The 16845-nt window shown below is 40.2% G+C and overlaps 3 protein-coding genes across 3 annotated transcripts; 1 reads left to right on the forward strand and 2 right to left on the reverse strand.

The window, feature by feature from the left end:
• Positions 1-515: 515 nt before the first annotated feature.
• slc25a19 (solute carrier family 25 member 19) lies at positions 516-8899 on the reverse strand. Its single transcript, XM_084926140.1, has 7 exons — positions 8755-8899; positions 4362-4522; positions 3929-4084; positions 3659-3829; positions 1637-1817; positions 1420-1550; positions 516-1331 (listed from the first exon to the last, which is right to left on the reverse strand). Exons 2-7 carry the CDS (start codon positions 4491-4493, stop codon positions 1116-1118), a joined length of 987 nt encoding a protein of 328 aa, XP_084782266.1. The 5' UTR covers positions 4494-4522; positions 8755-8899; the 3' UTR covers positions 516-1115.
• Positions 8900-9098: 199 nt separating this feature from the next.
• Positions 9099-13497, forward strand: mif4gdb (MIF4G domain containing b). Its single transcript, XM_084926144.1, has 6 exons — positions 9099-9206; positions 9782-9900; positions 9983-10092; positions 10190-10345; positions 10872-10964; positions 11939-13497. The coding sequence occupies exons 2-6, from the start codon at positions 9822-9824 to the stop codon at positions 12164-12166; spliced, it is 666 nt and encodes a 221-aa protein (XP_084782270.1). The 5' UTR covers positions 9099-9206; positions 9782-9821; the 3' UTR covers positions 12167-13497.
• mrps7 (mitochondrial ribosomal protein S7) lies at positions 13486-16834 on the reverse strand. The gene is made up of 5 exons (XM_084926141.1): positions 16652-16834; positions 14804-14995; positions 14651-14714; positions 14392-14559; positions 13486-13963 (listed from the first exon to the last, which is right to left on the reverse strand). The coding sequence occupies exons 1-5, from the start codon at positions 16693-16695 to the stop codon at positions 13742-13744; spliced, it is 690 nt and encodes a 229-aa protein (XP_084782267.1). The 5' UTR covers positions 16696-16834; the 3' UTR covers positions 13486-13741.
• Between the last annotated feature and the right edge of the window lie 11 nt (positions 16835-16845).

Consider the following 16845-nt stretch of genomic DNA (forward strand, 5'->3'; position numbering starts at 1 on the left):
TTCAATTCATACACTTCTCATTAGTACAGGCGATCGCCTCTGAAGCCTTTCCCACGACATCTGCCAATATCTGCAAGAAACACTGTCAAACCTAAATGAGGATGTTGTCACAGCTAATGGACTCTTTGGTATTTTCCCTGTAGAGGGTTAGCAGATATTAAGGAGGTGCAACTACTGCGCTGTGTACTTATGCTTTAGATGGAGGAATTGTAAGAGAGTAAGCAGTATGTGGGCATTTATGCAAACAAAGAGTATGCATCCAACATGCTCACATTCAGTTATTTTATTTATTTTAAATATATAAACCCTGTTGTGAGCTCTTTGTCCTCACTTATTCATTTTTCATCATTTAGGGGGCATGTGATGACCCATGCACATGTACCAAACTTCAATACGTAAACTGTTTTTTTGTTTTGTTTTTTTAATAAAAGGTGTCAAAAGGCATACGATTCATATGCACACCTCTAGTGAACACTATGTTCATCCTGGTCTACACACCACACTTGTAAACACAATTCCTTAATCAAAACTTTATTGAAAAAAATAATAACGTCAGTGTTCAGCAGACACATCGACACAACTACTTTAACAGTGAAACGTAACACAACAAACTAACTGAACTCTCAGTTAGCAGTCCCTCACATACCCAGTCCTCCATAGTATATAATGCAATAAATATTAAGTGCTTTTTTTTGTCTGTGCACAAAACCAACACACAATCCCAAAGCTAAAGCTTAATTTTGTTGTATTCTTTTCTTGCAACTTAATGAAGTCAAACAGTTTGAGCATTTTGTGTCATTTTACACAAAGTGTGCAAAGTTCAGTTTGAATATTCAATGCTAACACTTATCTTTTTAAAGCAAGTATCCACAAACCTTGAAATCCCACATTAAATTCATGTTTTTAAAAAAAATCCAGCTCTATTACGACACACACTCAAATGACATCACAAAAACAAACATAATGTAGTAATTTTTCTGTCGTGATATGTAAACACAACAGAAACAAATGATGATATTGACCCAGTTGACACATTTTTTCAGTGCAAGAAAATAACAAGGCATAAGTTAGTTTCCAATGTACGTGTGTGTGTGTGTTGCTCCCCTCCACCTTCATCATCTTCTGTTAAAGTCTTTGGTGATGACATTTGTTCCCCGTTTCTCCTTGAAGTTATGCATGGCGTTGACGAAAAATTCATACCAAAAAAAGGTGAAGCCTGTTGACAGCGCAGCTTTTACGAGACTGGGGGACAGGCCTTTGAAGAATCCTCGGAAGCCCTCCTCTTTGGCTATTTGAACCATGCAGTCGAGCAGACCTCTGTAGCTCCGCACCTGCACAGAACAGACAGAAGGCAATGCTTCACCATCAAACCCAGAGCGCTTAATCAAATATGATGAAACATGCTGTTGAGGAGCTTACCTGTCCAAAGTGAGCTCTGGCTGCTTCAAAGCCCCCCACCTGCAGTCTCTTCTTGAACAGATCGAATGGGTACGTGATTGTTTTGCTGATCATTCCAGCTGCACTCCCACAGACCAGGCTTTTTAAGTTTCCTTGAACATAAACATAAAAAGTGACAGGATTTTAAACTGAACCCTGTGCAGGTGTAAACGCTGCACAATTAAGAGTTTCCACTCACCTCCCGAGTTCCCAGCTTCGGGTCGTGGAGCCAACAACTTTTTAAAGATATTGTAGAAGAAGAACTGCAGGCCAGCGTAAGGAAACACAGCCATGAGCGTTGGTGACAGGCCGCGGTAAAATGTTAGAGTTCCTTCTGATCGCCACATTGTAGACACAGCATGTCGCAGGTTCCTGTACACCTGGAAATAGAAAACTGGGTTTCAGCAGTATACAGTGAGTGATTCTGCCTAAGGCAGGAATTCGAGAATATTTAACATGCTTTATGAATATTTCATCGTTGTAAGACTTGAAATGGTCTTCAATGCTGTTGGTGGTGTGGGAAACAAAAACTTGTTTCCAAATTCTCAAATATTTCTACATTCGCCTAATTAAATGCATTTGCATATCTCTGTCCTCAACAGACAAGTGAGAAAAAATTAATACTGGATGCCCGTGATCATTTTGGGTCCTCGGGCGGCATGATTCTGTCATGGAAATCAGTGCATGGGCTCAGGAACACTTCCAGAAATCATTACATGATCCACAAATGTAGGTTAAAGCTCCATCGTGCAAAGATAGTCATATGTAAATGCCACCTTAACCTTCTCTGAACCAAAGCTCATTTAAAATGGACTTTGGCAAAGTGAAAAACCTGTTCTGTGGACAGACTAATCAAAACTTTTTACTTTTTTTTGGAAAATATTGATGCTGCATTCTGCAGACTAAAGAGCAGAGGCACCATCTGCGTTGTTATCAGAGCTCAGTTCACAAGTCTGCACCTCTGGTATGGCGGTGGCACCACTGCACCACTGATGCTGAAAAAATATACACAGGTTGTAGAGCAATATGTGTTTCCACTTAGGCAACGTCTTTTTCAGAGAAGGTCCTGCATACTTCAGCAAGACATATGCTAAACTAAATACTGCATCTATTTGTATGTAAAGGTTTTAGAACAACATAGTCTCTTGTGCTCTGAGGGCCTCTGGATGTCTGGAGCCTGGATCTCCTCCATACCTGCTTCATGCCCTGGAGGACGGGGCTATGGCCCCCCCACACCCTCTAGCAGATCATTACATGAAGGAACCTTTTAAATACAAGCGCGCTCATGCTCACAGGTGTACACACGGGTGCTCACAGACACAAACTACACCCTTTTTGGCTCCTACCTCAAAGCACACTGTGTGCTGTCGATCCTACGTGCTGCACAATAATATTCAATATTTAGTATTTGCTGTTATATTCACATAGATCATTGCAATGATGTTGTTTATTATATTGCTCTCTTTTTTTGCTTGTTTTCTCTTTTTTTCCTTTCTCAACAGGTGATCCAGAAGATTGATATATGTATTTTTTGTCTGTTTGTTTTGTTGGTTTTTGGGGTTTTTTTCCCCTTTATCACCGTTCCTCTTCCCCGCTGTTTTTCTTTCCCTACCTCTCTTTCTTTCTCCCCTTTCTTTCCCCCAGTCCTGTCTGTCCCGTGTGTAGCAAGTGAAAATAAAATAAAATAAAGAATAAAAACAAAGTTGAATCAAATAGACCAATACGGCAAGGCCGGGATGGTCCATTTGGTAAAGTAAATCTGTTGGGCATCTTTCTTTGCCTTTAGACGATAATTCTGATGGCAAAAGAAAAAAAAGGGACAGGCGGGAATGGGAAAAAAAAGGGACAACATATGCTCCCATCCATACAAAATCCAGCAGCTGGTCTCTTCAGTTCTCAGACAACTACAGCCTGAACAGCCTGTTCCAAAGTGGTAAACAATATGTTATAAGATACGTTTCTGTTATCAAATTTAAAATGATTTGACATTTTTCTTAAAAATTTCTCAGTTTAAACACTTACTATATTTTCTGTACTCTTTAGTGAAACAATGTGACTTTATAAGATGTGCAAGTCATTGCATTCTGTTTTTATTTACATTTTTCACAGTGCACCAAGTTTTTTGAAAGTAGGACTGTAAAATGAAAACCTGTATAACGAGCTGATGTATGAAATTCTGTCAAACATTGACAGCGACAGGATCAGAAATGATTAGTCCCACCTTGGGTTCTCCCTGAGCTGCAAAGCGTGTCCGCAGTGTGTCCAGAGGCTGGCAAATCACTGTGGCAGAGCAGGCTGCCAAGCCGCCACAGACGAAATGAATGCCTGCTGTCTGGCTGTCATACGGCGTTTTCTCATGGACCAACTCTGTCAGAAACTCAAAACTCGCAAACTGCAAATTGGACACAATAAAAGCAACTGTGTTGTTGAGATTGTTTAGAGTAATATAATTGTTCCACTTAGCCTGCAGTTCACAGTTTGCAGGTTGTACCTGGACAGCTCCGTAGCAGATAGAGAGGAGCTGTGCTGGGATGTGGCCCTTCCAGAAAGCAGACAGTCCCTCCTCTGAATGAATGCAGCGTGTTGCCTGAAATATCCCATAGTACTTCCCCTCTGGCGTTTTTGAAGACACGCGCTCTATCTGCAGCTACAGGGGGGGAAATACAGATAAGAACACAACACACGACCTGCATTTATCAGGCTTCAAAAATCTCTTGATTAAAGTTGTTGTTTTTTGGGTTGTTTTTTTTTTTAAACTGAATGCAAATGTTTGCACATGCTTTTAGTACACTCACCAATTGAAAGGTCACAGCTGCTACTTCACTGTAATCTTCAAAGTGAGCACAAATCCTCACTTCTGGGCTCTCTTCTCTCACCATTTGGACGCAAGTCTCATATGTCCCAAAACAAGTACACATCCTTACCTGAAATCTGATTTTAATGACATCAAAAGGACTGATGAGGGCTCTGGTGACCATCCCAGCAGCTGAACCAGCGAAGGCCGCCTCCTCTGGGGACAGAGGTGCACCCTGGACACCAGGGTCATAGCCAACCATGTCTCTACAGCCTCAGGTTTCTAGAAACTCTAATGAGACAAATGACGAACCCTTTGTTCAGTTTAACACAGTTAAAAACAAACTTTAATTCAAGTTTAAATAGATAAAGATAATCTTAACTGCATCATGTTTGGTGAGATGAGGTTGTTTTGTATGTATAATCTTAAGCACAGGTGTTTCAAAACTGTATTAAAGTGAGTATTTTGATATTTATAACAACAGTTACATGCTAGATGTTATAAAACCTCCAGTTTGGTTTTGGGGGATGGACTTTAGAACAATACACAGTAATATATAACTCCTTTTTTCTATATACTTTTCATGAAAATGAGAAATGGGTGATTCCCATTTACCAGCGAAGACTGAGAACCTTCACAGACATTCCCATTTAGCACGTTTCGTTTTACTGAAACGTGCTAACATACATGGGAATGCAGTATATATTCTGTAGATTTTTTGTACTGTTCTAACAAGCTTGAAAGTCAATATTTGATATGACCACATCACAGCCTGAAGTCTCTTAGAAAAGCTTTCTTGAAAAGCTTTCTTTAAGTAGTCTTCCGGAGAAGTTCCTCATGCATGTTTGGGATCACTGTCATTCTGAAATCCTCCACCATGTTTTACAGATGGCTTTTCTCCTTGTCTCCCTTCCTTAAGCATGGCTTCTTGACATCCACCCTTACACTGAGACTATTTACAAGGAGACTTCAGTGAAAAGTTGATGGATCACCTGCAGGGCCAGTTGGATCTCTCGCGCCCTGTGTCGGTCTTTACTATTTCTTAAGTACGGTGGCCCCTAGAGACAAAGCACGTACAAACTCCAAAACCCATGCAAACTCCAAAACACTTGCAAACTCCAAAACACAACGGAAGTGCTCCAGGACGCTAGGGGCAGTGTTGAGCTTTTGTTACCTAGTAACTACACAAGGAAGTACCAATGACCGGATTTGGGCTGTATCCCAGTTCAGGGTCTGCAGCCTTAAAGGCCGCATTTTAAGGCCGATTACGTCACAGCGACACGACGAAGGCTGTCCCAATTCAAAGGCTGCTCGAAATGCGGCCCTCAAATGCGTCCTTAATTTCCCTGAATTTTAAGGATGGGTCGGTGTAGCCTTCATGGCCCAACATATCCCAGACTTCATAGCGCGGCGGTGGTGTGGATAATTTTGCCGAAAAAAACGGCGGAAGCGGAGCCGCCGAAGAGTAAACTTTCAGAAGTACTGAATATTATGTCACTTATTTATGCGCAAATGTTTTTATAATGAAGAACATTAAAACATTACTGTTGGCCACATGTCGGGAAAGTTATGTGACATTAGCGATGTTTGTACTAACTTGGTTTTAAAGCATTTACTTCAAAATATACGCCGTTCCAATAGTTGACTTTAATCTTACAGAGAATGTGATGATTTTATGGATAATTAAAGTCAGTCATATATCCACAAACACAACAAGCTGAAAGTCAGTGATGCTGCTCGGTTTGCAGTCCTGAATATCACGGCACAAGCAGGATTCACTGCACTGTTAATGTTAGCTATGTTATATTGCTGCCTCTGTTCGGTGGTGTCGAGCCAAACGGACTTTAACGTGTGTTTGAACGAGCTGACGGTTCACTCGTTAAGCTGAAAGAAAGATGCTTTAATCACAGGAGTCACACATGTGTCCACTGTACCATCTGGGAACTCTTTTTGTTTCGTAATAACACAAACTAAATCCTCCTTCTTTTGTGCTGTTTTGTAGCAGTGTGTACACCTGAGACTGTCACCTGTCTGTCTGTCCTTCACTCTCTCTCTCTGTTTCTTTCTCTCTGATTGTGTAATAAAAGTATGAACATTCATTTATAAGTTACACTTGTGTTTGAATCCTGCAGCTTATCACACATTTGATTTCCATGTGTGACAACTGCAAGTGTCCAGAGTGAGGACAGACTGAGGGACCCACTGCTGCACATCATCTGTGAGGCTTTGCATCCCTGATGATCCACCAGGACAAACTCAGCAGTGTGTGAGGAAGAGGAGGAGGAAGAGCCAGCAGCAGCTGACAGATGCAGAGAATAGACAGACTGTTCACTGTTTGTGAAGGACTGCTAGAAAAGTTTAGAATCACTAATTGTCTGTCCTGAATCAGTCTTATTAGGTAATGTTCAAATAATTTTATCCTCCCAGTGTTTTCAGTGTGGGAGAAAGTACTCAGGGCCTTCAAGTTACACACTATGAAAGGCAGCAACAAGTTTAATATTCAGAAACCTAAAGTATGTATCAGCAGCAGAATGGACCTAAAAATAAATGTTTGTTTCAGTTCTATGAAGCTTTGAGTATTTTGGATCAGTAGTACTGCTGTGTTTGTTGCATCACATTGCTGTAATTGTTTATATGCTTTATATATTCTGAGGTAAGTTGATCTATAGTGTTACATCATATTTTATAAGGATGTTATGTGTTTGTATACTTTCTGCCCAGTTTGACCCATTTAGCAAAAGTCAGCCTGTTTAAGGCTCTGATATCTATTCTGTATGACTTAAAGCAGTTACGACATGGTCTGATTTTCTCACCCAATAAAGGAATATTCAATATATCAGTCTACTCTTCATTTTATCAGAAACAGTTATCACAGCTTGTACATTTTCTTTTTATAAATATATGTAAGCAATGAGCCAAATTTAGTAATGCCAACATACTGAAGGAACAACATTTGTCTCTTATATATGATACACCTATATATACACTGTCAAAGATACTTGTCTTTGAGTGAAGATTTAAGGTGATAAGACATATAAATAACTGCAACTTGAATCTGTACTGAGGCTCAGTATTTGACACAGAGTTCATGTTCACTGCTGTAATAGCTAATAATGATTAATATAATAACTATAATATTGGCCATATTATATTTACATTACCAAAGTGATATGACTTTAGTCTCATGAACAACATCAGCTAATTGTTATTTACTAACTAATCTTAAATGACTGTTCAGTACAGAAATGAAGCCCAAAAATCATGTTTTACTGTCCTGTGGTCTCAGCCTCAGATACTTATCAAATCACACAAAGCTCTTGTAGAAACAAACAAACAAATTAACAAAATATGTTCTCCTTCATTTCTGTCAAACAAAGTTGTATGACACGTTTCCAGCGGTTAGTATCATGGTTGCTAGGCAACCTGGGAAGCGAGACGGAGACTAGACCGTCCCATACAGACAAACTTGCCGTTTATTTTGCAAATCGAGCTCAACACTGCCCCTAGCGTCCTGGAGCACTTCCGTTGTGTTTTGGATTTTGCAAGTGTTTTGGATTTTGCAAGTGTTTTGGAGTTTGTACGTGTTTTGGAGTTTGCAAGTGTTTTAGAATTTGCATGTGTTTTGGAGTTTGCAAGTGTTTTGGAGTTTGTACGCGTTTTGGAGTTTGCAAGTGTTTTGGAGTTTGCAAGTGTTTTGGAGTTTGCATGTGTTTTGGAGTTTGCAAGTGTTTTGGAGTTTGCAAGTGTTTTAGAATTTGCATGTGTTTTGGAGTTTGCAAGTGTTTTGGAGTTTGCATGTGTTTTGGAGTTTGCAAGTGTTTTGGAGTTTGTATGTGTTTTGGAGTTTGCAAGTGTTTTGGAGTCTGTATGTGTTTTGGAGTTTGCAAGTGTTTTGGAGTTTGCATGTGTTTTGGAGTTTGCAAGTGTTTTGGAGTTTGTACGTGCTTTGTCTCTAGGGGCCACCGTACTTAAGGACATGGCTTTCATTTGCCACCCACCAGTCCAGTTTCCTCAAATGTTTTAAGGATACACAACAGTGGTTGATAACTTAATTAGTGTGCCCTTTTATGCCTGAATGACTCATATGCCAGTGTTCAGTGGTTCAACAAACAAACTAAAAAACTAAATTTTATAATCCTGGAGAACTATTGCTCACACCACTGAAAAAATGTCAAGTATGTCTGGCTCCTCCGAAGTAAAGTATAAAAAAACGAAACGACGGGTGGCTCAAGACTTTTTCCTAGCAGCTGTTTCCATGACATTACATTTACAGCTTCACCCATGTCATTCGTGTTTTGTTAGGTGTCTGTTAATGGCTCGTTTTATTCCATGTTCACCATTTATATAATTATAACACAACCATAAAATGCCATAAAGACCAAAAAAATTAAAAAGAAAAAAAGACATGTGGAGGACATATAGTAAGACCTTGGAACTAGCTAAACTAAGCTAAGGTAAACTAAGAACAGAGCAGACATTAACTTGGCTATAATGGTAACAGAAGCAGACAAATATCACCGTACCTTCATAAATACCACATCAGCTCCAACAGTGAACCTCAACTGGCACAGTTCAAAATTAGTAGAACAGGAACAGATTTCTACTTCTTGCTAGCACGCTCCTAATATTACTGCCGGGTCGGAAGAGTTTCTCCAAGACGAAATATCACGTCAAGATAAGTCCCTACCTCACTACACCGTGTCAAATTCAGCAAGTAACTACTTAAAACTCACATCCTCTTTTATTTAGGACATCTATGGCGTAGACAGGCCTCGAAAGTACAAGACTAAGGCCTTCGTTTACGTTAACTTTGGGTTAGGCGAAGACCATAGGGTCTGCGGCGAAGAAAAGAGAGGAGGGACTCATCTTTCTGTTGATACTTCATCTTCGAAAGGTTAGGGTTGCGTCGAGGAAAGGCTGCCTACGAGAGCATACCTCTACCTGAGCGTAGATGTGACAAATTGGCATTAAATAGGTATAATTGTCACATAATTATCCTCCATTTTTTGGTCAATTACTTAACTACCGTTTTCTTTCAGTTCGGGAAAATATTTACCCGTTTGTACCTTTAAGCGGGCGGTTATAACGCAAGTGTAGGCTGGGTATTAAACTCCACTCTGATTCGTTAGCGTCAATGCTAGCCGTTAACGTTTGGTTTCCACTACAGCTGTAATGGATGTTAATGTTGTCTAAAACAAAGCTACCGTTAGACGAAATTTTACGTGTTCTTACACTAAACTAACGTTACCTAGTTGAATATGGAATATGGAAGTAACATTGGTGTGTCACATCACAAGTTGAAGATAACTTGGCTCATGCTTGGTTGGGTGTTCGGTGAACTTTTTAGTTGACCTGGGTTGTATAATCCCCTCCATCCCTCAGTGAATGAGCCGCGGCCGGGGGCCAGCCAATTTGATGACTGTACAGGATTTTGCATGTATTGTGGTCACCAAAAGTGCCCGGATGTCTCCGACTGTGGCCTTTTGATCTGTCTTTGAAAAGCTTATATTCTGCATGAAAACGCTTGCAGTAACTGTCTGATTTCCACAGGTGACAGCCCTCCCGTGTAATTTGTTTACTTGCATCTGTAATGGAAAACTCTGCTGAAGACTACCGGATCCAGTCATTTGACCTGGACACGCAGAGGTTACTAAAAACAGCCTTGAAAGGTCAACCCTTAACTTCTTCATGTGTGTCATTTTTGGGTGCTATAAAAAAAAAAAAGCACTTAAACATATTCTCTCTTTTCAGATCCATCTCTGGTGAACCTGGAGAAAGTATCCAACATCATTGTGGATCAGTCTTTGAAGGACCCCGTGTTCAGCAAAGAGGCTGGGCGTATTTGCTACACTATAGTGCAGGTCAGTAAGTCCCACCTATATATTACATTCAAGCTCCCACTTTTTGTCCACCCTCCCACTGTTATCTGCCTGACACTTTGCTTGACACTTTCTGCAGGCTGAAGCCAAGCAGAGCAATGGAAACGTGTTCAGGAGACACTTGTTGAACCGACTCCAGCAGGAGTTCAAAGAACGCGAGGAGATGAGGGCACGCTCTCTGCAGGAGTGGGTGTGCTATGTCACGTTCATCTGCAACATCTTCGACTACCTCAAAGTAAGAGACAGAGAGAGTTTTGAGTATTAAAATTTAGGAAGGGGAAACACAAAGCAGCTTTGTTAAATCACTCTGATTAAAAGTGGAACCTTTTCATTGTCCTTATTAAGAGGACATGCTGCTTTTTTTTCTTGTATGTCCACACTGCAGACAAACACCTCCTCTAGCTGCATCTTGAGGGTCCTAATATGTTAACTGCAGCACATTTAAGTGTCCAGGAACAACCACTGAAATTTGAACAGATCCTAATTATGCTGCTTCTAAAATCTAGGTCATGTCTCATTTAGTAAGGTGTTTATTCATTGGCAGTGTAAAGATGAGCCTGAAAGGTGTGGTGCTAACACACTCAGGTTTCATCCATGCTTGGAGCCACTGGCATTTTAAACAGAGTGATCCTTATTGTAAGACTACTCAATCCTGGCTTTTGTGTAAGAGAAATCAGAGTCAAGGACTTAACACAGTTTCCTTTTGTTTTATGTTGATAATACTGAGCTGCTGTAAGGACTCTCCACACTGTGTTTTTTAGGTGAACAACATGCCGATGGTGGCCCTGGTTCATCCTGTGTATGATTGCCTGATGAGGTTGGCCAAACCAGACGCTCTAATGAATGAGGATGAGGTGAGGAAGATATCTGGAGAAAGTGTTTATCAGTCATTTGCATATAAGTGTAAAAGTCTTATAGTTGTTTTCAGGACTGACTGGGGGAGTGGGGTTGTTTTATATAGTAAGTCGATATACCTCCTGTTCCACTGGGTGGTTTTTGTCTGACTACAAATGCATATAAATCTATAAAGGCTAATAAAAAACTGAAAAATTGATTGCTGAAGCTTTCATAATTGCATTTTGGCCAATGAACGTCCACTTTTTTCTGCATAGTGGAACAGTTACCTTTCATTTTAAAGGTTAAAAAGACTTTAATAGCCATTTTTCTATAAAGTAACCAAAGGGTTGTAATTTTGAGGAAGGCCTCAGTCAGTTTTTGGCTCCACATTGTTGTGTACAAATGTTTACAAATATGTGTGTATATGAAGAGAGATTATTTCATGACTTTTAACTTAATTTCAATAGAATTTTAAATTCTATATAATATAGACACGTGGCAAAGGCATACTTTTTGGTGCTTAATTTATGCTAGCACGCTTGTGTGCGTTTGTGTGCGTATTTGCCTATGAAGCGCCGACACAGAATTTTCAACCACTTCAAATGTGCTCCCATGCCATCCTCCAACATCCTAACTGCACATTGTTTGACATGGATGACACTGTGTTGATTAGTTGAAAAGTGGGCCAGAGAAGCACAAAAAACCCCATCAAAGATTTAAAAAAAAAAAGCAGTATGAGAAGCATGGCCTCTTTTAGTTTTACTTCAGCTCTTTGTAGGCTTCAACTTCACTCTTCTCTGTGGCTGGGTGGTGAACCAATAACAGCACATGTAAGTGTAGTCCACAGATGTGTTGTAGCACGTAACATTTATACTGCCCACATTTGGGCAGTCCATGGCTGCCGACAGTTTACCCTAACCACAGCAAAACCATAATCTCCCTTTTAGTGTGACGTTCGTTTTTACTGAGGCATCTCCACCTTTCTCCACAGGTGGACTGTCTGGTGGTGCAGCTGCATCGCATCGGAGAGCAGCTGGAGAAGGCGGACAACCAACGGATGAATGACCTGTTCTTCCTGCTGCGGGACGGCTTTCTGCTCCAGGAGGGCCTCTCGTCCATGGCCCGCCTGCTGCTGCTGGAGATCCTGGAATTCAGGGCCGGAGGTTGGATGCTCAGCAGCACCGCTCACAAGTACTACTACAGTGAAATAGCTGACTAGGACTCAAGGAGCAGGGCACTGAGCACTAGAGCCTTCAAGCACCTTGGACACTACTCAAGCGCCACTGATTACAAAACCAGCTTTCTGAGGATAGATAGCAATATCCTCCAAGCAATCTGAGGAGGAGTTTGAGAAGATGGTGATTTCTCTAAAAAGACTAATACAATGTTCCTGAAGCGTGCTGTGGAATGTGCAATAGGTCACGCAGAGCTGAAGTTGAGTTAACGAGGTTTGACCACATTCAGGTTCACTTTGTTTCAAAGACGTTTGTGTTCAGGTTTGATGCAGCTAGAGGAGCTGAGGCAACTTTTTTTTGTTTTGTTTTTTACATTTTTAATCATTCTAGCATTCCTGTTTTGAAAGAATATGGCAACCTTAGTTTACCAAATCCAAATAACATTCCAGTCAGATGAAACCTGATTTAATTATTTTGATATTTTAGTGTAAACTTAAAATTTTGAAAAGGTTTTAAATTGCGATGGGAAGAGTTTCTGCTTACTTTGTCCTGTAAAAGTCCTGTTAGTGATCAGTTTGGCAGAGTCTTAATTCAGGGATTTATTTTATTTTTTTGTTTCTAACAGCAGACCGAGCGATTGGTTAAACCGCTTTTCTGCAGAAACATCAGATTCCTTGATATAAAATATTTGTTAAACAAGATGTGCCGATGTAACTTGAATACCATCACATGGTAACAACGACTCCATGAAGACTGACATGTTTATTTTTACCTTAAGAGGCAGAGGGATCTGTTTTCTTCTCCTTTATCGGAGCTCCTTTTGCAGGTCAGTTATGATTGCAAAGCTCATAAAAAAGTGTTTTTTCAAAACGATTTAACTTCTCTTTACACCAGCAACACTACGTTTGATAGTCCACCATGGCTTTCAGGAGTTTGCTCAGGCACAGGTGCCGTGCTGTTAAAATATTACATCTTTCAAATGTGGTTGTTTTCGTAACCACGATCTGTAGAATGTATGTTGAAATTTGACTTTAAGGCAGTCTGACAATGATAAAAACAAAGAAGTTACTTAAAAGCCGCTCACAGATGCACTGATTTTGTCTCCTAAAATCATTTTCTTTGTTAGTGTAGGGAGATTTAAATTTCAGCCGTTGCGGGGGTTTTTCTTGCAGATTCAAATGAACAAAACCAAGAAAAAAATACATTTATGTGTTAAACTGCAATGAGTCAAAGAAGGACTTAACCAAATCCCTAAATGACTCCACAGACCTGACTCTAACATGAATCTATTTTTACTACACGTTCCATTTTTTCTTTTTTATGATTGGGTTGTGCATTAAATGAAAGTTTGTTCTAATAAATCTTTGTAAGTTTGTATTATTTGCGTTTATTATTGCAAATACAACATACTTGTACACAGTACAGCTTCCTTAATACAACAGTGACAGTAAGCCATGTTCAGTTCTTCTTTATACACGCTTCATCCCTCTGAAAGCATTTTACAGTCCAAATGATTTTTACGTCTCAGCACTTTGAGCTGCTGCGGCTCTGTGCGGCTGACCTGACTTCTGTCCAGTCTGTTAGTCATCAGATTTCAGTCGACGCCGTTTCGCTGCTTTCTACCACCAGCGGTAGTGAGCATAGGCTCTGTTGGCTTCAGCCATCTTGTGCAGCTCGTACTTCTTCTTCATCACGTTGCCCTCTTTGCCAAAGGCCGCCAGCAGCTCCTGGGAGAGTTTTTCATACATGTGCGTGCGTCGGTGTTTGTTGTCCCGGCACTCTGTGATCATCCACTTCATGGCGAGGAAGCGCCGCCTGTTGTCCGTGAGTGGAATGGGCACCTGGGTGGGGTCAGAGGCCAAGAGGAATGCAATTACTTGCCTTTATGCTTTACAGATATAAGATCAGCAGATGTGTCTAAAACCCAAACCACAAAGACAAACTGTGTGTCCCATTTTTAAAGTGGAAGCTGTCGAAAAGCATCATTTGTCCTGTCTCTCTCCCTCTCATCAGTTATGGCAGATAGATGCCCCTCCCTGGTGACAATTCAGCTGGAGATTTCTTCCCATTAAAGGGGAGTTTTCCCTTCCCACTGTCACCAAATACTTTCTCAGAAGGGTCATGTGACTGTTGGGCTTTTCTCTATATTATTGTAGAGTCTTTATGTTGCCTTGAGGCAACTTGTGACTTGGCTCTATATAAATAAAACTGAATTGAATCTTATTTTTCTGTGTTTTCTGTGCAGGCAGTGGTGTGTCTCATTACTGACCTGGTAGTATTTTCCACCTTTCTGTATGCTGGCTAGCCCAACGACAGGCTTGCAGTTCTCCAGAGCCTGGTGAAAGATGGTGTAGGGGTTACACTCGATCGCTTCCCTCTCCCCCTCAGAAGCTTTGTGATACTTCTCCACCTGCTTCTTCTTTATGTTCTCCAGCGTCTAAACACAAGACAAGCAGTAGTTATCTATTTACCGTTTATTTAGACTGCTGTTGACATCTCTGCTATTTATTATTAAATTGTTTTTTTACCTGTGTCATTATCTCTCTAGCCAAAACCTTGTTTCCATGTTCCATCATCATGTTGATGAATTTACTGAAAAACAAAGACAAAAATCATCACCTGACACGAACATTCTTATGCACACATCTTTCCTGTTGTTGTGAGCTGAGATGTGAGTCTACCTGATGACTGGGTCATCAAAAACAGAGCTTGAGACTCCGCTGGTGGCTGCCTTGATGGGCCTGAGGGCCTTGAGCTCGCGCTGTTCCTTCTCCTCTGCACTCAGCTCCGTCTCTGGTCGGCTGTAGGCCTCCTTGCTGACTTCAGGTTCCAGATAATAAGGGTTGTATCTGCTCCATCTCACCAGGAACACTCTGCAAACAAATGACAGAACTGAGTTTCACAAAGTTACTGGGTAGTTTGTGTCTGCAGACAGACCTCACTGTCAGCTGAAGAAAAAAAATTAAACTAATCCTAATCTATCAAAAAAAAACTTTTTGTGTTTCGCTAAAGCAAATGGTTATGATTGAGGTCATCACCAATTATAACTCACAGAGTTAATCAATTGGACCATTTACAAGTAATCTATCACATTAAAACTGTTCAAATATTTTTCACTTTCCTATGATCACATATCCTTGAAAACCCTACTGTAAAGCACAAGGCTAAAACCCAAGTACACAGTAAACAGCACCACTAAATAAATCCAATAACAGACTGTCAATACACATCAGAAATGTCTCTGTGAAGCAGGAATTTCTTCATTATTTGTCAGCCAATCACCAAAAATTCTAGTATTTCTTCTTCTTTCTTTTTTTTTTTTTTTTTTTTTTTAAATTTAGGCGCTCTCAGCTTCTTCCCAGAATTATACAGCCGTGAACTAAATATCTGGATTACAGGCTGCTGGTCAAACAAAGCAAGATACTCTAAAAGATGTCCACAGTCACCACCCACTTCATTTGACACACCTTGATAGTACTGGGTTGCCTTTTGCATTAATTTTCAATTATTTTGGCATAAAGTCAAAAAGGTGCTGGAAACATTCCTCAGAGATTTGGGTCCATATTGGCATGACAGCACACACAGTTGCTGCAGATTTGTCACACATCCATTATGTGAATCTCTTGTTCTATCACAAACTAACGATGGTTTATTGGAGATGAGATCTGGTGACTGTGGCAAGTTTGAGATCATGTGAGCTTTGTGACTTGGAGCATTCAGGAAGCAGCAAACCGAAGATGATTAACTCTGGTCATAAAGAGATGGACGTGATCAGCAAAAACACTCAGGTAGGCTGTGGTGTTTAAATGAAAGTTGGTGCTAAGGTGCTCAAGGAAAAATATCCACTACACCAATGCTGACCCCACCATCCAAACGTCGCAGCAGAAATCAAGACTCATTACACTAGGTAACGTATTTCCAATCTTTTTTTATCGAATTTTGTTGAGTCTGTGTAAATTGTAGCCTCATTTTCCTGTTCTTAGCTGACAGAGATGGCAGCCGGTGTGGACTTCTGCAGCTGGATCTCATCTGCTTCACCTCTCTTCCTCATTCTGATGGTCAGTTTGAACTTGAGCCGGTCGTCTTGACCATGTCTAAATGAACTCAGTTGGTGCCATGTAATTGGCTGAATAGATATTTTGTTAACGAGCAGCTGAACAGGTGTACCTAAAAACAACCGGCCGATGAGTATATTTGCTGATTTGTTTTATAAATAATATAAAATACTAAGTGAAAACATGCAGATATTAATTACATGTGGGATCCATTTATCATTATTTTCAAAACGTCGTTTCAAAACGATAAGATAATCTGTTGATAAAGAAAAAAACTGTCAATTCTGTCTTAATAAAAATAAAATGTGCTAAACATTGCACCCTTCACCTCTTTGGGGGACTGGTTTAAATGTAATACCACAGCTAGTTAGTTTAATTTGTAGTCACTCAAATTATATTAATGTATAAATAACGTACAACTCGAAACCGCCTGCTAATGTGTGCGTGTTAGTAAAAGGGTTGTTTTTCTTTTACCTCGGCGTCCAAGGTTTTAATAATCCTGAGATGGAAGCAGCCATCTTGAAAGTGTGAGCGTCGGTTAGGACCCCGGGTTAGTAGTCTCGCAGGTGCCTTTGGAATAAAAAATAAAAGCTCCTTTCTGAAAATTCTCATTTTACATTTTTAGTGCCAAAATTGAAGAACTATATATTTTAAAATTAGATATTTTG

Source organism: Perissodus microlepis, chromosome 4 (assembly GCF_051167445.1).
Source record: "Perissodus microlepis isolate ML-2025 ecotype Zambia chromosome 4, ASM5116744v1, whole genome shotgun sequence".
Lineage (NCBI taxonomy): Eukaryota > Metazoa > Chordata > Actinopteri > Cichliformes > Cichlidae > Perissodus > Perissodus microlepis.